The following is a 22,726-nucleotide window of genomic DNA, read 5'->3' as shown; positions in this document are numbered from 1 at the left end:
TGCAGCTAATTTTAAACCTTGTCTTAGACAAGAGAACCATTTTGGCCGATTGTCCTTAAGTTATTCAGCCCATAATACATACCTGTCCCTCATTTCTTGCATTTGATATAGGGGCGCTCCAATTAAGCTTCGCTGACTGGCGGTCTCCGGCCCTCTATTACCCTCTTCAACTCATCAATTAAAGCAGACACATCTAACCTCGTACACCGAAAACAATTGCTTACCTATGTTCGACACGAACCTTTTAAAGGTGGTAACTAACATCAAAATAAAAAAAATTTATTTTTATTGATAATAATTATCTAAGTGCGGACAAATTCGTTTTAAAAGTGTGCTTTTATTTTTCGGAATGCCTTGATCAATTAAAATTTTTAAAATTTCGTTTTTCAGTTTGCAAAAAAAAATTGAAAAGTTTTTTCGGGATATATAGCTCGATATTCACCCAAATAAAGTGAAACAATATGAACGCCAAACATCAAAACGTCGCAAACAAAAATGAAAACACAAGCAAAACTCAGTTAACTTTTCACTCACTCACTCACTCGGCTTTTCCGAGTTTTAATTTTCCCCCGTCATTTTTGGTGTCTCTCGTTTTTGTTTTTGTTTCGCTTGCCTTTGTGTTGTTTACCCTTTGGCTTTTACCATTTCGTTTTGTCGTTGGCCATGTTTTTTTCGCATTTGCCAAATTTTGAAAACAAACGCAAGGAAAATAAACAAGCGATGGGGGTGGAAGAGCGGAGAAATAGAGAAGGTTGATTGGGGGCAGGGAGGAGATCGGGGGTGTGCCAAACCATTTTCCTCTGCTATTGCTGTGACCTTTGGCCAACAAAGCTGACCCGATGGCGAGGGCTGTGAGGTTGCGGGAAAAGCGGACGGTGGGCGGTGCCTTTCACCTGTGCCACCTGGTCATGTCCTTGTCATCGTCGTCATCAGCAACGCTCACTGCTCTCTGCGCGCCGAAACTTTTGAAATTATAATTTAATTTGAATGTCATTAAAATTTTCGCGCACTCCAATGTCTCTCTCTAACGCTCATATTCCGGCTATCGCTTTCCCCCTCGTTGGGTTATCATATCCATGGCAGCACTCGAAGGATTTCCATGGAAAGGTAAAAATGAGGACTACAAAACAGGAAAAACTATGCCACACAGAAAACATGTTGCCACAATAACAAGGTCGGAAAAAGATGCATCTCAATTAAAATGTTTTAGAATAGATGTTTTTGGATACGTTAGAATGCTTTTGTGAATAAATTAAATTGCTGAAACAACATGTTTTTGAATGGAAATTTCTCATAACAAGTTTTGATAACAATATAAAAATATACAGAAAAGAATAATTAAGCTTTGAAGCATATTTCTCGGACTTTCGATAGTAATTTTATAAATTGTGTAGTTTTCTCTGCAGTTGATTCAAATTAAACTAAGACTGCTCCTCATAGTTAAAACACACTTTGCATTTCAGTGGCTGCTTGAGCCAACTTTGAAGTTGCAACTTTATGAACACAGTTTGCAAGAAGAAATACTTCTCTCAGCTGAAACTAAGCGTTTAAATTGTGAGCTTCGCGGCTCTGGCAGACATCAAATAAAGTAAGATAAATACAACTTTTGGTCGCTTTTCCCCTCCTCAAGTAAACCCTCACTAACTCGGGATAAAAAAATGCGCATGTTTACGGAAAAATTGTAGGAAAAACGGCGGCTCGGAAAAGCGGAGCGAAAAACTGCTGCAACCGCAAGAAATTAAGAAAATATTCACTTAGGGCAGGACGTCTTATCAGCCAAGAAACAGGCAGCGACAATTTTGAAATACAGTTGGAAGGGCGAGGGTTGCTAGGGAAAACTTGTGGAAAATGCAAAGAACCTGAGGAAAATTAAGCTAATTTGGATAAAATGTGCACTCTGAAAGGAGGGGATGGCGGGGTTTGAAAAACAAATTAAATTGCAAACGTGCAACTCGCAGTTCGGTGGCGTCTTAATGCCATTTTAATTGTGCAGCTAAATAACATTTAAATTACTGCGGTGCCAGCTGAGAAAGCCTCCTAATTCCTTTGTCCTTTCAGGCAAGTCACAGACAAGTTTCAGGCAAAAGGATCGGAAAAGCACTTTTTGAGACCCAGGGGGTGCAACTGCAGGGGACCTGGCAGCGGTGTTATTACACGAGCTCCGACTTCTAATGGTCTGTCAGCATGCAAGGCCCAGTGCAAAGAAAATTCAAGTTTCTTGGCTTAATTCAGTGCCAGGAGTTGCTGCAGCTCGAAACGTCAAGGACATAAACTGAAAAAGACATTTGCCAACGGGAAGTGCTTGTTTTCCTTGTCCAACTACAGCCTCCCAAGATTTATTTATCGAGAAATGCCAGCAAACAGGAAAACCCCCTGAGCTTGTAATATGTATTTATTTTGTTTTTTATTTTCATTGGAATGTATGCGAGTATTATTTATATATACTTATATCGATTCCACATTTCATAATCTAGTAACATGTGTGCTAAAAAAATCGCTTATGTATTCATCACGCATTTAATTAGTGTGCCTTTGAAAGACAGTTTCATCGTCAATCCATCCTTTCTATTCATAGCAATGGTACATTTTTCGGTTGCACCAGTGCCAGAAATTTCTAATCGGCGCAAAATGCCTCTGGGTTTCAATGGTTTACTCGGCTACTTCGGTTTTGAAAAGATATTTGCTTAAATTGGTCAAGTGACTCTAATGAAAGCGTATAAGAAAATATGTTTAACGACGTTGCAGGCAAAGCCTTAGAGAGCGATATGCGCCACTCGAGAGAATCCCAGTGAATCCTGTGAGTGGCCCCAGCTGCAGGTGTGTGGGTTACCCGGCGGGCGGTGGAAGTGGGAGTGGTTGGTGGGGTATACAGGTGGCACTCGGAAAGTCTTAAATGCAAACCGAGACCAAGAAAGGAGGCAGCTTTGCATCTCTGCTCAAGTGGTAAACACACAGACTAACCCAAAGGCAAACACATAAATATTGCAGCATACAAACGGGGGCAGACGACACACACACACACACACAGACACAGGCGCACAAGCACCCAACAAGTCAACTTGTCCTTGTGTTTGTGTGTGTGCAGTGACAGAAAACTGGGAAAAGTGTGCATGCGAAGAAGGCGATTCTAATTATCTTAAAATAAATTGTATATTATAAACAAATATATAAAAAAATTATAACAAATACAATTCATACTAGCAGTAACTTAAACATTTATGAAAATAAATATAGTTTATCTATATAAACGCATAAGGTATAGTTATGTTTGCATTTATACATTGTAATGTGCTACACATCACGAAACGAAGGATATTTAATTAAAATATATATGTATGAAGTATACAACTGGCTTCTTTCCGTCCAGCTACAGAGCTAAAAATACCCCGTCGGGGAGTCCAGACAAATAGTTTAATGCCTGTTCTTTCTGTTTGCAGTTCAAACACATCCGCAGACGGAGAAGGAAAGCCGAGCAGCCGGATTGGGCGCTGCAGAAGTGCAACAGCGCAGGAATCCGAAGCGAATAGGGGACGCCGTCTAAAAACCATTTCAAACTCTAAGCCAAGTCCAATAAATCCGAAACCAGATTCGAGTGGCGAGCACCGAGCAACCAGTACCCAGTTTTCAGTTTCCAGTATCCAGTTCCCAGATTCCGGATTCTAAAGCTGCTGCGGCGGGAGAATGTGTAGTGCAACCCACGGGCGGCAGCTTCAAGTGGCAATTGTGGCAGCAGCGGCGAACTCAACCGGATAATAAGTTGTGGATGCGGCTTGCAGCGCCGGGCAGGCATCCCGAATCCGCCAGACACACCAGTTCCGTACCGAGATACCCAGCGAGCAGAAATCGCGAATCGCGAACAGCCAGAGAACCAGAGACAAGTGGTCAGTGCCAGTGACGTCAGGCCAAAGTAGGCCACCACCCATCGCTACCGCTTTAGCCAGCCATCGCCGCCCTGCGCATCCGCGTCATGGCCACCTCCAGTCGGCAGAGCAGAGTCCTGCCCATGTCCTTGCCCCTACCCCTGGCCATCCCGCTGCCCCTAGTACTGGTGCTATCGCTGCACCTGTCTGGCGTCTGCGGCGTCATGGATCGCCTGGTGGTGCAGACGTCCTCCGGACCAGTGCGCGGTCGCTCCGTGACGGTGCAGGGCAGGGAGGTGCATGTCTACACGGGCATCCCCTACGCCAAGCCGCCCGTCGACGACCTGCGCTTCCGGAAGCCGGTTCCCGCGGAGCCCTGGCACGGCGTCCTCGATGCCACACGCTTATCCGCCACCTGCGTCCAGGAACGGTGAGTGCACCTTCTGTTTTATAGGGCATTTAAGATTGAGCATTTGGTCCAAGCCTTAACTAAATGATAACAAAAGGTATCAAATGTACCGGGGTTTGTCATCAATTACGCATAACTATCTGTGGGATTTCAAGAAGTAGTTTGTTTCCAAAGATCTAAAGAGCAAACCGATCTATCAAATGGCACAAGCTTGAGTTTTTGGCAAAGACAGCGAATTTATGGGGTGGTATCTTTCCGGAAATACGAGAGATTTGTCATCGCTGGCTTTCCGGGTATTTGGGGTTCAGAAGGGGGAGGGCTGGGACGCTCCACTTTTGCATCTGACCCAGAAAGGCGAATCGCAGCCCGGCTGCAGCGGCAGCTCGCTGTTGACCTAACTGTTGCCAGTGACGTCATGGTGCATGCAAAAAGCCGGTCAAAACGGAAAACGCCAATTGGAAACTTTGCTCAGCTTGTTGGCCCTGCCAATTGAAGTCGCACATTGTTTGCCATTCAATGTGTGTGAAAAGGGAAATGCCTATTGTTTCTGGGGATACGTTTGATTGATGCAGTTGAAATATTTAATTGCACTCGGGATTTAACAGAGAATTTTGTGAATCTACTGATTGTGGAGATTAGATGAAAAGTGCAATACAATTCGACAATGGCTTACACATTTCGTTTGATGAAATTTGCATACCATAATTTGATTTGCCATTTGATGTTTTTCTTTCTGAAGAGTTTTGCAACTGTCCATAAGAAAATCGTAAAGATACAGAGCAAATAAAAACATTTCACCCACTTCTCTTCCATTTATTTAATCAAACTCATTTGGTTTGGCATACTTTCGCTCTTGAAATAGAGAACCAAAGTTTTTCCGCACCCCAAAAGGAAAGCCATTCAATCGTGTGTGCAAAAGGAAATTAGAAAAATATAGTGATAAAGGCGAAACAGAAACAGGCAGCTGGCGCAGGAAACAGAAATCGTCTTTTCTCCCCGCCTCTGTGATAAATTACTTTTATGCGAAACGGCAAAGTTAATTTTAATGGACACGAAGCCAAACACACCTAAGCATACACATACACCCACCAGCATACAGGAATATACAAAGGTATCTATGGAGACGGACAGACAAATGCTGAGCTTTCTACAAATGCGTAGGGATATCGATTCGAGCGATTCAACATTTATAAAGCGGAATAACTATGTCAAATTGTGGGGGCCTAAGCCCGGAACTACGGGGCGTATGTGAGTGTGCCAGTGTTTATGTGGGCAAATGAATCGCAGAGTCAGAGTGAAGTGGGCAAAACGGAAGAGAGAGCGAATAAAAATAAATAACACAGCTGGTTGGTTTTTCGTAATTGGCTTGACCGAATTCCAGATGTGGCACAAACAGCCTTTGATTTGCATATGGGTCACCAGCTAATCAAGAACGCTCTTCTCCCTCTCTCCTCCTTTCCAGTTACGAGTACTTCCCCGGCTTCTCCGGCGAGGAGATCTGGAACCCCAACACCAACGTGTCCGAGGACTGCCTCTACATAAATGTCTGGGCGCCGGCAAAGGCTCGTCTTCGTCATGGGCGGGGTGCCAACGGTGGTGAGGTAAGTGTGGAAACAAAATAGCAAAATACAATACAAGCAAAATATCCTGATGTATATGAAGGAGACAATAATATATGTACTAACTGAGCTCTTGCCTTTTTGATCATAGCACGCCAATGGCAAGCAGGCGGACACCGACCATCTCATCCACAACGGAAATCCGCAGAACACGACCAACGGACTGCCGATTCTGATCTGGATCTATGGCGGTGGCTTCATGACCGGATCGGCCACCCTGGACATCTACAATGCGGACATCATGGCCGCCGTGGGCAATGTGATAGTGGCCTCCTTCCAGTATCGAGTGGGCGCCTTTGGGTTCCTGCACCTGGCGCCGGAAATGCCGTCAGAGTTCGCGGAAGAGGCGCCTGGCAATGTCGGCCTATGGGATCAGGCACTCGCCATTCGCTGGCTAAAGGACAACGCCCATGCCTTCGGCGGAAATCCGGAATGGATGACCCTGTTCGGGGAATCGGCTGGATCCAGTTCGGTAAATGCCCAACTCATGTCGCCGGTGACCAGGGGTCTGGTCAAGCGGGGCATGATGCAGTCGGGCACCATGAACGCTCCCTGGAGCCACATGACCTCCGAGAAGGCCGTGGAGATCGGCAAGGCGCTGATCAACGACTGTAACTGCAATGCATCCATGCTGAAGGTAAATCACTCTAAAATGGGTACAGATATATCATTGAGTTCACAAAAAACACAGGTGGCAAATATATAGTTTTCAAATGGGAATTTAAATACACTAGTTGTAATTTCATCTATTTAAAAGGACCACTAGATTACAACAATACTTACAGGATATTTATTTTACTCACATTGCATCCTGTTACTACAGGAAAAACGCCTTTACCTTAGCGCGTCACTCGTATCGGAATACTTCCTTGCACATTAATGGACCATTTTTGCATTTTCACCTGATTTCAGACCAATCCCGCTCACGTGATGAGCTGCATGCGTTCCGTGGACGCCAAGACCATATCGGTGCAGCAGTGGAACTCCTACTCGGGCATACTCAGCTTCCCCTCGGCGCCCACCATTGACGGAGCGTTCCTGCCGGCGGATCCCATGACGCTGATGAAGACGGCGGATCTGAAGGACTACGACATCCTGATGGGAAATGTCAGGGATGAGGGTGAGTGTGCTTACTTACTTACTTACCGGTGCAGTACCTCTCCTCCTCCTCTCCCTGCGAGTTACTTCATCACGACCATCCCGGCATCCACCTTCCTATCTCCCCCACTTTTATTTTCTGGGTCGTCCTTGCCGCCATTGTTGCATCCTCTGCGGCTGACGTCAGCGCTAATCTTTATCCGAAACAAAGTACTACCCATTGCCAATGTTGTTTGCCAAGCTTTTTAGCCCAGCTTCCTGCCTCTGCGCCCCGAAAAACTTTTACGCTGCAGCTCGGAGCTCTTCATCCATTTGAGATTTTATTACTTTTGTGCAACTATACGTATATATATTAATATACACTTTTTGTGTTGTGGCCTGGCTGGCAGACAAAATGCATTTTATTCTCATCGTTTTATGGGCGGCAAGGTGGCTTAGCTGGGATGCTTTTCAAAAATTTCCTCTGCACATTTCGAGCACTCGTAATGCATTCGGTACTTTCTGTTGGCTCGAGTGCTTAATTTTTATGGTTTATTGCATGACACTGAGCGGCGAATCGAGGGGGTTAGTGGGTTTCGGGTTACGGATTTTGGGTACTGCGTTTTGGGTTTCGAGGACTACGACTGGCAGTGGTTCTGCTGGTGGTTACATTGTGCTCAGCTTAGTCCTGACTCGTCTGTCGCAGAACTGCACTTTGTATATTGCTCTGTATTGTTGGCTTTTACGGCTTTGCCTTTTGTTTTGCCCCCTTTTTTGGCTTCGCACACAAATTACGAATTTTGTGAACTTTAAATTTCAAGTGCGGCCAGTGTAAATGGAATGCCGGCTCAGGGATAGCAAGATATTTTTAGGTAAATAAAGCTTAGGGCATGTACTATTAACTACCAGTTAAAAATAAGGCTTCTCTGGACATCGGATGCAGAATATGCTTGTGTTATATGTTGCTAAATTTTAAATTCCGAGTGTGGCATGTGTCAACGCACCGGAATTGTCGGAGTCAAAATACAGAAAAAATACAAAAAGCCGCCGAAACTTGCCAGACTCGCCCACGCGAATTGCGGTGACCCCGGGAAAAAAGGAAAAACATCCGAACGCGCACACACCCACACACACACACACACACATACACACATACACGCACTGGAATGTGGCGCTCAGCTGTGCGGGACGGCATCATAAATTATTTAAATATATATTCCGCTCAGGTGACAGTGGGGGCGTTGGGCGTTGCGCGATGGGCAATGGGTTGTGGGTGGTGGGTGGTGGCAGTGGGAGGTTTGCGGAAAAGCGAAAGCAAAAAGCGAGCCCTCAACTTGATGGGCAGAACGGGACGCGTGAGCGGCACACGTGCCGTAGCATTTTTGAGTGACAAAGGGGACGGGGTTTATTAAAGCGGGGCAGCAAACTTTTACTAATAGAAGTTGAGTTAAAGTTATGCTGTAATTATTTTTTATTACCTTTCGAAAAATATTAGGCCACCGTAAATTCGTGTAGCAACTTGTAGGGATTGGAGGCAATTCGGCTTTAAGCTTTTCATTTTGAAATTATCAATTTATTAAGCCCAATCGAATAAGCTAATGAAATCAATAAACTAAATAATCCGAATTTTGTGTAATGCGAAAATGCATTATATGAATGACTGCGGAGGAAATAAGTGTGTAATATATAATTGAATTATTTATGTGGCAGGAAAAACAAGTGGATGTGCATAAATTCAGCAATAAATATATTGATTTTTATCATTGCGGATTTAATTTCAAATTAACTTTTTTATTGTGCTATGAAATTTTATGCTTAAAATAAACTTAATCTTTACCTTTTTTTTGCAAAGGTTATTATACGATAATCTTATATGTATAGTATTTCCATCATAAGCAAGAAAGAATTTTTTGTTGGTAGTTGTTTTTAATTTTTTTTTCATTAAATGTTGCAAGGCCCGGTTTTAAACTTGAAATAACGGAAAACTCAAGTACTTTATCAGAATATCAAATTGAGCATGTAACCATCTATTAGATAAATCGCCTTTAAGTTCAGTGGGAACCTGCCGTTCTGCGAAATTCTGCTGTTGATTTTCCCATAATTTTCCCTTACCCACTTTCCTTATCCGCATTTCACTGCCTGTTGTTCTTCCTATCAATCTGGTGCGTAACTCTTTGTGTGCATTGTGTTGCCAGCTTTTCCGTGCCAGGCCGTGTAAGTGGCGCACTTGTAACAAATTTTCCGTTTGCGTTTTCCTTTTCTTATTATTTTGCGAGCCGCCACCGCAGGATGTCGTTTGGTGGTGTTTTGGGTGGGTGGTGTTAGGTGGCAGGTCCTTTTTGCGGGCTGGCTTGTGTTTTTCGTATAACAGATTGAAGAAGATTCTCGGGGCTTTTGTGCCAGTTCGTGCTTTGGCTTTCCTTTCGATTTTCTTGTTGCTGTTGGCCAGTCATCTACTGGTGCTGGTGTTTTTGGTGTTGCTGCTGTCAGTTGCTGTTGTTGCGGCTCCTGTCTTGCCAGGAGCAGAATAATCCAGCACAGCAGACACGTGTGCTTTTCTGCTCACTTTCACTCATTGCTCACAGCTGCTGTTTTCCGCTTTCTCTCTGCTTTCGGCAACTGCTCCTGTTCCTGCACCTACTCTCTCCTTTGCCGCTCGCTCACCACTCACCACTCACTGCTCACCGTTCTCTTTTCTCTTTTTTCTCTTGGCCAAAAAGGTGTGCGTGCATGGCCGCCAGGCAACTGCCACCATTTGCCATGGGTACAAGTGCCGTTACTCAGCTGAGCGTGTGTGCGTGTGTGGGTTTGGCTGTGGTGTTTGTGCTTGTGTTTGTGAGTTCAAGGTCATCTAGCATTTGCAACAATACGAATACAAATTCAAATACATTACGATGAGCCGCGCACATGAAAGCATCCTATTCTGTTTGTTTTTGACAAAATCGCTCGCCCTTCGTCCCCATAACATATGTGCATACATGCTATGAACATATTATATATAAAGATGTATTTATATTTATTTGCGTGTGCTGGACTGTGTGCATCCGCCTAATGGTTATCCCAAATAAATTATTTGTGTAGTTCAACTAATTGACCTGCATGTGGGTTTAGCAAATTAGTTAGTATAATATTTAGAAATGGATGCGGAGTGGACAACACACGCAAAATCTAAGCATTTTATGTGGGTATCCCATCTGAATTACCATTTAAGAATCCCTATTCCTTAGAAAGGATACTTCCATTTAAAATGGATTAAAGAGAATTGACAATTTCTTCGGAGCAACGAGGCTTTGAAGTGCATCCCAAAAGTATGCAATGAACTCGAGACGCCAACTTTTCGGTGCTTAAATAGTTCGCTTTTGGTGGCAAGTCCTCTGACTTGCGATTGCATGCCATCCTGCGTGAGAATGTGTGTGTGTCTTGCTGTGCTTGTTTGTGTTTGTGTGTGCGGTGGTGCCTCCTTCGCCTGTGTGTGTGCAAGACAGCTTGTTTGCTCGTTAATTGCTTCGCGTTCCGAGACGGCCAACTTATCGCTGGCTCCGTAGTTGTAGTCCTGAGTCCTGAATTCCGCCTCTAGCGTTTCCAACGTTCCGCTGAATCAGTTGGGCCGCGTTGTTGCTGCTGCTGCTGCTGCTAACTCAATTATACACTCATTAAAACCGTATTTACATTTCGCTTATGTGTGTGAGGGAGTGAGTGAGATTTTCCGCACAAAAACAGCACAGAAATTTGTGGCCACAGAGTTAATTTAATTAAAAGCGTATGCCCGAAGTACAGTAATATTTGAAAAGCGCAAGGTCGTTCCGGCGTGTAGTAAAATAATTTACCATAGTTATGCAGATTACGAATATATGACTTTTCCAAATCTGTGTACTGTATAAATTGTGTTCGCATAACTCTATAAGATGCATTAACAACGCGGTATTAAATTATCCGATTTGAAAACCTTTGGGTGCTCCCATCTTTAATGTAAATACATTTCCTCGCTCTCACCATCCTGTGGAAAGCATACTTATCGACTTTGGTAAGCGACCGTTTCGGGCAGCTCGTTCAATATTGTTTGCAATTCAAGTCAAAGCTCCTCGTGCCTGGCTTTGCATAAGGTTTTGACCTTAATGGAATCGAAGCAAACATAAACACAGTGGGCCAGCAAGATAAATTGGGAATGGGTTGCACGTGCCCTCGGCCCACACAAACACAGATACTCGACTATGTTGCTGCCGCAAGTGTTGCTGCTGCTGCTGCTGCTGTTGTGTTGCTGCCGTCGCCGCTCATAGGCAGCAATTATGGTTCGTTAGTGTGGCCCGTATTTGAAGTGTGCGACGAAGACAAAAGATGGACAGAACAACAACTGGGCCAACAACAAGTGCCATAAAAATTAAGTTAATAAAAGGCAACGACGAGCCGCTTTGTTCTATCACCCTGCCTGTTATACCCCGTGTTGTTAGAGAGAAAGGTATAATTGTTTATGGGAAAATGTGTGAATTGTGTTCCTAAATTCCGATTGTTAACAGAATAGCTATACTAATTTAAAGTATTTCGATATTAGTTTATTTGGTGAATAGTCTGGCAGGAAACCTATGCGTTACTTCATCCAGCGGGGAAGTAACACACACTTCTTTTAGGCTGACTTGCAAGGAATAGGGTATAAGGCAGTCGGCTTGCCCGCTGCTCCTTAGTTCATGCTTCTGTTTTTGTAGTGGGTACATGTTTTTGGTTTATTCTATTTTGCACTTACTGCTCCTCGGCTTCTGAAACTGTTATGATTGCTGCTGCTGTTGCTGTTGCTGCTGCGGCTGCTGTAGGTGTTGCTGCTGCGCCTGTTGTTGGTGTGGCTGGTGGGTCTCAGGACTTGGGGTTAACGCTGAGCGCGGTGTCCTTGGCACGGCCCCTCCATTGTGAGTCGGCATCTTGAAGCGCCGCCTGTAGTGGTAATTGTTTTCCAGATTGGCCAGCACCCCTCTCCGCGTCACTTTGCACCCAGTATTGTTATGACACGACCTCGCACGGGTTAAACATTTATTCCCCTTTTCTATTTCACAGGCACCTACTTCTTGCTGTACGATTTCATCGATTACTTCGATAAGGACGATGCTACGGCCCTGCCACGGGACAAATACCTGGAAATTATGAACAACATTTTCGGCAAGGCAACGCAAGCGGAACGCGAGGCCATCATTTTCCAGGTGATTTTCAACTACGCATTCGCATTCAGCGATGTATAAGCATCTGCAAAAGACAGCTGCACTGTACAAAAATTTGTGTTTTTTGAGGACATGCGTTTCAATTTAAATTTTAAGGCCTTGGTAGCAATATTAAAATATTTATTTTATATTTCGAGCAGTTTCTCATAAAATTTTGCATTTGCATAAATTAGTGTGTATATTTTTTAAGTGCACTACCACATTCCCCCGAAGTGCATTAGTGCAACGTGCGTCTGCTCCGTGTCACCAACAGCATCGCTGCATGTGCTAAACACGTTAAATGTGACGTCAACGGAGACGGCTAGCTGATTGAATTGCTTTTAGTGGCTTTATTCATTTACTCTGCCCTGTCGCCGGTTAATTTCATTTTGCGGCATTCAGCGTCAGCAGTGGATATGCATTTGACAGTTAAGGACGGACCAAATCCGGGACTAGCTGCGCAAGGATCGTGGATGACTGGGGACTTCATTCCCATTGAGTTGGCATTTAATTTTAGCATATTAGTATTGGAACTTGCCACAGTAATATATTTAATCACACTTCAGATGATCAACCAATTTGTATACCTTCAAGAGTTTATGCACAGATTAGGCAGAGCTGCTTTAAGCTATAAACTATTCTAAGTTAAAGAGGGAAATATTAAGGAAAACTTCGCTTCTCTTTTTCAGTATACCAGCTGGGAGGGTAATCCGGGCTATCAGAACCAGCAGCAAATCGGACGCGCCGTGGGCGATCACTTCTTCACCTGCCCCACCAACGAGTATGCCCAGGCTCTGGCGGAGCGAGGCGCCTCCGTACACTACTACTACTTCACACACGTGAGTACCACATCGAGAGTGCCCATGATATCCGTGCGAAATGGCCTGCACAGTCTGGCACCCATTAAATATTTCTCAGACTTTGACACGTAAGATGGCGTTGAAGCGCGTGCGTCCAATCGGAATGCGGTCAAATGGGGCGCAAGTGGCGCAACGGCGCAAAAATCCACACTGAAGCCACTGCAACGCAGGCACCTGCAATTTGCGTGTCATTAAAATTGCACACAAGGCTAATGGCAGGCAGCAGTCCGGCTCAGGCTCAGGCCCAAAGTGGATAACTGTCGCCGGTGTTCGACACTATGAAAATGTTTGCTTAAGTCCAGTGCAAAGATACCACCCGAGTATCAAGTGCAAGTTGGTTGTTCTAGAAGGTATCAAATTGTTTTTAAGGATTTCCCAGAACAGTTTTATCAAAAATGTGGAATTTCTCCCGATGTACTCCACATTGGCTGCATCTCCAGCGGAAGCAGCTACGGTTGCGTCAAGTGTCAACGCGACCGTGTGAACGTTAATTATTAATGTCTGAATGATGGCGGGGCGTTTTCAAAAGGCCAAGTAAATCACTAAGGGTTGAACCAAGCAGAGCTTGCGGCTAATCAGAAGCACAGAAAGTAAAAGTACTGTGGGCAGAATGGGGTCAGGAGCATACCCAATCCATTGCTTTTTACCGAGAATAACTCGTACATGAAGACAAGTTAGCGTTATTCAATGGTTTATTATTCATGTTTGTAAAGGTTAAAGTTAGGATGGTTATCAAAGAGGAATAAGCAGACTTGCGTAATTCTTTCGCGTTTTTTCACCGAACTACAATTTAATGTGCTTATTTATTGTTAAATATTTAAATGGATTGTAATTAAAGACATTAATAAATGGCATATTTCTTCAGAGCTCATTCCATAGACCACACCGTCTAGGAGTAAGTGCTGTGCTACCGATTTTATTGGCCAATTAATCCGTCAACCTTCTGCCATCGTGCTTCGTCAAAATAATGTTTTCTTATTTGTTATCGTTAAAAAATCATTGACAGTAAATAAAGATATCTTCCCTGTCCCTTGTCATGTGCAATTTTGCGTGACGTGTCCGACCACTCCGTGTGGATTTTTCAATTAATCAAGCAATTTGTGGAAGACAGCTACAACGCGTGCAATCCGTTGATTGGACTTCATAATGTCACACCTATTGGGGTAAGGGTCGCTGTCGCAGTTGTTCTTGCTGTTGTTGAGCTAGCAGGCAACCTTGGCCGCCATAATTATGGTAACCAAAAGTTTCACGCAACTCACGCCCACCCACGAGTGAAGAACCCTCGCACAGACACACATACTAAGAAACGCCCCACGTTGGGCGCCAATTAAACTGTACGCACACGCACAGGCTCAGGATGTTGGCTGCGGGCGGACACAACAACTATACAACAACTATACAACAAAGCAGCTAAGAGGGAATAGGGACAGAAATCGTTACTGGATCACGACCCTACGAAAGGGGCCAGGAGCATGGGAAAGCAGAGTCGACTAATGAAACTTCAATTTACGAGGTCACGGCCCGCATGCCCTGCACGTGTGGGGCATAATTTTAGTCAGTTATTTGTTTAAGCGACTTCAGCTGCGGTGCCTGCTGCCGTCGATTGATATCGGTTGGTTGCAGACCCAGTTGGATCGGCCTAATGATTAACAAATACGCAGCTCTCACAATGCGTATACACAGAGTGGTCTGTATAATGTATTGATTTTCGTTTGCCGGCTTCGATGCCTTGAATACACACAAACTAATGGCTGCGATTGGTAGTCGATATTGAACGATAATAAGTGGTAATTTGGCCGAACAAATCACTGCAGTAAACAAATCAATATTATAGAACATAGTAGTTAGTACTCTTGCGCATTATATATCTCTGGTGTTAGGATTGGGTTGGGTTTTTCTCAAGAATACACTGCAAATATGTACATATGTACACGAAAACTATATATTTCTATGTTTTGATTGCTCACTCGTTAGTTTTTCAAATAGCCAATATGCTCTTTACTTTTGATGTTCGGTTTATATTTGCGCCAGCTTACAGTGATAACCAAACTGTTTTACCCAGCGAGTAGTTGATCCTTACGTCTGATTGCACAATATGCAAAATTTAGTGCGTGTGGGGTGCCAGTTTGACTGCATTGTTTGTACCAAATCGCCCGTTAATAATCCAATAGACCAGCAGCCCCAGCGGTTGACAGGCAGACGCTGACCGGTTGGTGCCATCACCACCCACCCCCACCCCCCAAATGGAAATGAGAGCAAATGAAATTAGTTTTAATTACAGTCGTCAAGTTGCAGCAGCACAACTCGTAACTCACTTTGCCCATAAACGGGTCCGCGATGGGGCGACGAAGCATGGCAAATGGGGTCGCCAGCTGCTAAAGTGCCTGCCAGATTGTCTATCTGCTTGGCTGGTGTCCAGGGGGTCATCCCCAGCTCCCACTGGCCACATGCTTGACTGACCAGGATTCCTCCCATTGTCCTCCCATATTTTACCTCCCTTCCCAGTTCCTGTTTCTGTTTCATTTCGCCATTCGCCGCTGACTACTGCAGCGTGCAACGTGCCTGGCACTTAAATAAGTTTTCCTTCTCCACTGTTTCTCCTGCTCCTCCTGCTTCTGTTGGTTGTACTCCACTCTACTTTACTCCAATGTAGTTCACTACTGCTCTCGACTTTCGACTGTGGCGTTTCTCATTATGACCTACGAGTCCAAGTTTCACTGCTGTTTGCAATTTTGCGCTTAAATCAAAAAAGTTTAGTTCTCCGCTCCGGCTGCGTACAATTTTTCATTATTTGCACGAAAAGGCGTAAGGACTGCAGGACTTTTATGTTATGTGTGTACGTACTACTTTATATAGGGGACGTGTGTCCTGACAGCCAACGACCAAGTCGCATAAATTTCCAACAACTTGGCAGGAGCAGAAGGAGCAAAAGCAGCGGCCTCGCATTACCAGAATTACCCATGGCATATCCCGGACACTATTCATTATGCGACTTGGCACTTGGCTGCCAGCCTGTCAAGGTGCAGCTCAAGCAGAGCCCGACTGCGGCCAACTCAAGTTGAATGGTTAAGTGGTTAGCCCTCAGCTCTCAGCTCTCGGCTTTCAGCTCTTGGCTAGGCCTAATGGTCAGCAGAATCGCATAGGCAGGTTTAGGTTTTTCGCTTTGCATAAGATTGCATTTTACAAAGGGGTTTGCCTAATTAGCATTTGGACTGGTGTGTAGCAAAGAGCACACCCGGTCAGCAACTTTAAATAGGCTCAAGAATAGAGGAAAGTATGCTTTTGATGTTGTTACATTTAAGTAGCTTTCTAAGCCTCATACAAAGTTGAAGAATTATGAAGTTTTCGGTATTTCTAACATTTTATATATTGTTACTGAAAGTATCGTTCCAAGAGATTTTTAGACTTAAAAGTCTAAAAACTACAACTAATATAATGATTATCAGGTTTCTATTTTGATCATAATATGAGCTATTTTCTTACAGTCAGAACTATTTTCCAAATATATTTTAGTAGTGTTCAAAAATGTAGTTAATGGACTATTAATATTGTTTAGCCTAAGTTGTGGGTAGCTTACTTAAATTTTAAGAATAGTCAAGCTTCATGCTTAAGCTAGCAAAATGTTTCCCGCTCTTGGGCGTTTCGGGAGTTTCTTTAAGGAGATGGTGCTATACACGTGGTCCATCGTACAACAGGGCGTATACGCAACGTGGTCGCCCATGCACGTACCCAGTGCAACAGCCTGTCCTGCGATTCCGCATCCCCCAGATGCAGTTGCAGTGCAAACTGCTGTGAGATACGTGAAATGGCGCCACACGAGGGCATTTAATGCCGCTGCCTGTCAAGGGCGACAGAGTTTTGGGACTGAAATGGTGAAACTCAGAGCTGGCAGTCGACCAGGCGTTTACTTATTTATTCAATCGTTTTTTTTCGGCGTTCCAGTGCGCTGCATGCTGCGACAATATTTACCATTAACAGGGAACGCCAGCCAGCAGGCGAGCGAAATCAAATAAATAAATAAAAAGGGAAGATGTTTATCTGCATAATTTCTGGCGGAGTTTACGACAGCGTCGCGCTCTGCTCTTATTTTTTGCCGGTCCTATTTTCACGGCCTTTCCTTGGCTTTTCTAACCTTATCCAATTTATTGTTTGTACTCTTTTGCTTGTTTGCAGCGCACAAGCACCTCGTTGTGGGGCGAATGGATGGGCGTGCTGCACGGCGATGAGATCGAGTACTTCTTTGGCCAGCCGCTGAACAACTCCCTGCAGTATCGACCTGTGGAGCGTGAGCTGGGCAAGCGTATGCTCAGTGCGGTCATCGAGTTTGCTAAGACGGGGTGAGTTTTGGGGCCAAGCTTCTCACCAAGAGCTTTTTACGGTTTTATAGCAAGCCTAGCCAAGTTTCCCACTCGTTCGCTATAAGAAAAGCTTTTAATACCGCCCATCCATTTCAGAAATCCCGCTCAGGATGGCGAAGAATGGCCCAACTTCTCCAAGGAGGATCCCGTCTATTATATTTTCAGCACCGACGATAAGATCGAGAAATTGGCCAGAGGTCCTTTGGCGGCTCGCTGCTCGTTCTGGAACGATTACTTGCCAAAAGTCAGGAGTTGGGCAGGTAAGTGATAATAACTCCTTTTATATAAATGAACCACACACCCCGATCAAAATGTGAATGAAAGTACAGTCATCGTTGGAGCTTTCTTTTTTCCATTGTATTGCTCTATCAGTGTTCTTTCTTTGGCTTCTGTTGTGTTGTGTTGTGTTTTGTTGTGTCGATATCGTTTTGTATGTATGTTTCGCATACAATTAACATAAATTTGGTATTCGCTACGATATATCGTAAAAAGCGGCATAAAGTCAGCTAATGGCTGTCGGCATCATCGGTACCACACCTTAAGACGAGCTGGGACTCGGTTCCCTCTGAATCGGGTTAGCACTGGTCAAGCAAAACATACGAGTCCGGAGTGGATTATTCACTCCGATAATGTACCTGTGATAACGGCGAAGTGCCAACCTATCCCAAGCCTTTCTTTCGAGAGTCTCTGGACAAAGGCCGAGTGTCAATGGTCGTCCAAATCCGAAATGGTAAACACTTACCGTTCGAATGATTAATGGTTAATTTAAGGCTGCAGAGAGAAAAATATATAATATCTACAAATTGGAAGTTAATTGAAATTACTTTTATAGGGGAAAAACTGAGCTCTCAGGAAAGCCAAATTACTATATTTTATATTTAACCAGGGGTGTTGTATTTATACAAATTATTTAACTTTGGCATTTCATATTAATATAGTTTTACTAAATTTCAAAAATCGTGAGTTTTGGAATTACTCCTAAAATAAAATTCTTTATTTTAAACATAAGGATATAATTTTGACACTCCAATAAAAATTGAAGTAATTATTCCGATTAAACAATTCTTAGCAAAGTTTTTATAAAATAATTTTTCTTTCTGTGCTTTAAGCAGTTAAAACCTTTTGATGCTCCTTACTTTTTCACTTAGTGGAGGTCGTGAGTCAGAGGGTCTGACGCGACTGATTCGGTGAAAGATTTTTAGTTATGCTTTTGAATTTATTTCATTTATGCGTAGCATCATTCCGCCGTCCGAGTTTTTAATTTATGGCAGTGTCAGCTTTTCAAAATGTGCGCATCAATCAGGAAAATGAGTTGCGAGACAGATCAGACGACTGACCGAGAAAAGAAATGTAAATATGCATATAAGCCAGGCCCTGACAATGATCAATGAGAAGCCCCGTAAATGTCTCTAGTAATATAGATTAGCTGCGAGTCGGTGGGCGTTGTGGCTTTTTATGTTTGCACTCAAACTCTTAAAAGTTGTGGAGCCATTAAAGTTGATGGGTTTTGGGTGAAAGATCACCATCGTAGAGGACCGCGCCACCAAGTCTGGCTCGCAAGCTGGCCACAAATCGATGAGTGGCACAAAAGAAAATTACTGTCTCACAAATTAATAAAAACTTAATTTATGCTAATTAACCGTATTGGTTTTAGGAGCTAATTTTGGTTTTCAGTTTTACATAAATCCAATCGACCGGGTATGCAAATAAGCCTGGGCGAACGAACTGCGGTTTTGGGGAGAGCAGCTATCTGAAAACCTCTCCTAATGCAGATATCTCCACAATCGATCATTTGACGGGGAATTGAATATACACATATGCACGCACATGCGGGTATATGACAAGCTCTACTTTTGATCTGGCTGCGGTAAAAGTTGCCACTTAGCACCCGAAGATCTATCCCCATTTTGTACTCCACCAAAGAGCTGAGAAAACAGGTTTTGTTTTGGCAAGTTAATTAATTTGCATTTGTATATGTAGCGGTGTATTCTTCATCGCCAACAGAGCTTGCCAACAATGCTTCCCATTCGCCTTAATGGCCATTTAAAATTTCACCCAAGATCTAGTTTGAATTAATCCCATACAATGGGAACTGGAACTGGTCGTCCTGCTGTTTCTACCAGACACGCTGGCACCGCTCGAATCGAGAAATGTCACCGGACGCGATAAATAAACGATCGCCGTGTCATAACTCAGGCGCACGCGTTGAGATACGGATTAAAGACCTGTAGTTCGTAGATACAATATCTTTTGCATTTGTATGGCCTTTTCTCTTTTGATTCGGTGCGGTTTTGATCACTTCGCTTCGCTCCGCTCCGTTTCGTTTCGTTTTTTGGCTTTTAGCGACACGTGTTTCAAATATGTATGTTCGTCGTGTTTAATTTGTATGTAGTTTTTGTTGCGGCTGTGCCAATTTATTTCTTCATTATCTGAATGGTATAATCTATGATTGGGGCAGCCTTTTAAATTCAAATTAGCAAAAATTAAATGCACGCGACAGAGTGGCTCAAGAAATATGAACAATTCGGATATTATAAAGGCGATTTATTGCTTAGCTCTAGCCGAAGATTGATTTCGAAATTGATTTGCTTCGCTTTGTTTTATTGCCTTGCTTGATTTTAACTCATTTTGCACACTTGCACTTCCCCTCACAGGGATTAACAAAATAAAGTCGTTGAGCAAGTTATCCCTGTGCTTTGGGCAGCGGGCTGAAATACTTAGTCTAAAAAGTTTAAAAATTAAACACTTTGCGGGTCTCTGGGCCTGGTTTGGCGTGTTGAAATCTGATCGCCGGCCGGGCCATTTGAAGTTCGTATCTTTTCTGGTTTGTTGTGGCCAAACAACTTTCGAACGAATTAGCACACGAATTTTGACTTAATCTATGTTTGCATAAATGTAAAAAAAATTATGATACGACAATGCAAAGCAGTTCGTTCTGCGGGACTCTTTGACGGTCCAAGGTAAGTTGGCCTAAAGATTTCCCTAAGTTTTCTTTCCTTCCTAATGCACCAAAACTCGCACCGAAAACCAATTGTTAACTTGCTTCTCTTCCATATTATTTTCTTTGTTTGGCTTCATATGATTTCTTTTGAACGACAATAGATCTGTTGAGAGGAAGAGTGGAGAGGATTGCTAGATTATGCCTTGGATGACTTTTCCAGAACCGCCCACATACATACACAATCATCATTGAACCGCCCACAATCTGTGCTTTAATTTAAACTTTATCCTTATCTTTTACTAGGTACTTGCGATGGCGATTCGGGAAGTGCTTCCATATCCCCTAGGCTCCAGCTCCTTGGAATCGCTGCTCTGATCTACATCTGCGCCGCATTGCGAACCAAAAGGGTTTTCTAAAAGAAACCCACTCCCGGAAAATACCACACACACACACACACTAGAACACACCCACACTGCATCACAGCCACAACCACACTTAAAGTTAGAACACGTTAATAATAAAATTTAGCAGAGGGATACCAAATTTTTAGTAGGCGCAGACATTTGTGTAGGAGCAGGTGATTTGTTTACAGAACTTAGTAGGATCGGTTGGAGCAATTCGATGGCGATTGCTGAACATTTGTAAATTGAACTTAGAGCTCTACGCACCCTTAGGCAGTCAGATGGCCACCAGGATGGCGGACATCCTGGCCAGACTCTAGAGACCACTGTAGCCATATGCCACATGCCACATGCCACGCGCCATAGGCCAGGCCCAAACCAAATTGTTTTTTGTGGAGCACAATGCTAAATCGCTTAATTTGAAAAATTGGCCAAGGGATAGGCGGAATTTTTGATAAATATTAATGCAGATAGAACTAAAATGTTTGTCATTTAGCCTTTGGGGCAGCCAAAAAGAAACAAAGTTTACAGATACTCGTTTACCGAACGGAAAACTCGCTCAGATGACAGACACTTTTTTGCCATGCCCACATTCTTGAGCGATATTTGAGCGCATTTAATGGCACAATTTTAGCATTCAGTTCAAAACCGAAAAAAGTCCTTGTTGCCTGAAGATAGTTGGCCAAATTGCATTGGTTTCATACTTAGGTTGAAGGTTCGTTTGATTTCGATTCACATTCCCAAGGAAAACTACACACGAAAATTTTAACCACACGAGATTCTTATGAGAAAACCCAAATGGAAATTTTCGGAAAATCAACAATTGTATTGTACAAAAATTGGCATTGGTTTATTACAAGAAGAAAAATAAAAGTTAAAACCAAAAAAAAAAAAAAACAAAACAAAAAAAAACGCGGATTAGTAGCCCCAAATCAAGCACTACCCAAGACAAATTTTTTCGAAACGAACAAAGCGAAACAAATTGTAATAAGGAATCGATCGAAAATGAGGTTTAAGCATAGTACGGGGCAAGGCGAAGATGATATTTATAATGCAAAACATATCAGTATATTATTGTATTTGTACTAAACGTTTTACAAATTGGCCTAGTGAGAAAATTGGACGGAGGAAAATGAAATGATTTAATACTAAATAATGGTAATTAGAAATTTTATACACATAGCGAAATTGGATCAATGATTAACACAAAACGTATTGTATGATGAGTAACGTATATGTACTTGGTATGTCTATATCTATAAATAAATATTGTTCAAAACGTAAATCCAGAAAATGAAAGATCATTGTCAACCCTAGAGTTCAGTGTGTGTCGCAGACTAAATGAGAGCTGATAAGTAAAAGTAAAATTAAACGTAATCGTAATTGTAACCCGTAATTGTAACCGTACTCTGTAATCTTATTAAAGGCATATCAATATGTATTAACTATGGAAATCGAAAACCTTTCGAAATTTACTAAGGTAAGCCACACTGATATTAATTAAGTTATTTTTATCAACAATTATTATAATACCACACACAATCTGATAATACATAGATTCAACAAGTATTAGACTTATGAAGAACAACAACATTAACTGTTTGCTAACATTTGAACGTTTTAAAACCAACCAATAAATAAGAAAACCCCCTAACCAAAAGGAAAACCACATGGAAAACCAAATTAAATAAACGATTATTGAATTGTATTGTATTAGGTATGAACTGTGGTCGAGGTCTACTGAGCGATGTTCGCTTTCAACTGTAGCATATAGGAAAAATTATGTGACCCTCTAGCCAGGTGACGAATGCACTTAGGACACTGTATTCGATTCCGTTATATCTGATACTACTCGTACTCAACACCAATGCAAGCAACGATAGCAAGCCACTCACTTAGAAATCTCCGCATAGTTATACGACAATTGCACCACGATTAACGAATAATTCAACAATTGAGCGAGAAGCGAATCGGAAGAATCAGCAGATCCACAAGGCATTCCTAAGTTATGCATTACT

The 22,726-nt window shown here is 42.9% G+C and overlaps 1 protein-coding gene across 1 annotated transcript in view; it reads left to right on the top strand.

Annotated features, from left to right (window-relative positions):
* LOC6553654 (acetylcholinesterase) overlaps positions 1 to 22,162 on the top strand; it is a 30,871-nt gene extending 8,709 nt beyond the window's left edge. Inside the window, exons 2-10 of the mRNA XM_001980267.3 lie at positions 3,438 to 4,290; positions 5,732 to 5,870; positions 5,980 to 6,525; positions 6,801 to 7,008; positions 12,009 to 12,151; positions 12,838 to 12,987; positions 17,182 to 17,345; positions 17,463 to 17,626; positions 20,611 to 22,162. Of these exons, the coding sequence (XP_001980303.1) occupies positions 3,968 to 4,290; positions 5,732 to 5,870; positions 5,980 to 6,525; positions 6,801 to 7,008; positions 12,009 to 12,151; positions 12,838 to 12,987; positions 17,182 to 17,345; positions 17,463 to 17,626; positions 20,611 to 20,723 (1,950 nt within the window). The 5' untranslated portion in view covers positions 3,438 to 3,967 and the 3' untranslated portion in view covers positions 20,724 to 22,162. The remainder of the gene's footprint in view (positions 1 to 3,437; positions 4,291 to 5,731; positions 5,871 to 5,979; positions 6,526 to 6,800; positions 7,009 to 12,008; positions 12,152 to 12,837; positions 12,988 to 17,181; positions 17,346 to 17,462; positions 17,627 to 20,610) is intronic.
* The last annotated feature ends 564 nt before the right edge of the window (positions 22,163 to 22,726 follow it).

The sequence above is a fragment of the Drosophila erecta genome, unplaced genomic scaffold, assembly GCF_003286155.1.
Source record: "Drosophila erecta strain 14021-0224.00,06,07 unplaced genomic scaffold, DereRS2 tig00000000-arrow-pilon, whole genome shotgun sequence".
Taxonomy (NCBI): Eukaryota; Metazoa; Arthropoda; class Insecta; order Diptera; family Drosophilidae; genus Drosophila; species Drosophila erecta.
Note: the sequence above shows the minus strand (reverse complement) of the source record. Positions and strands in the feature narration are given on the sequence as shown.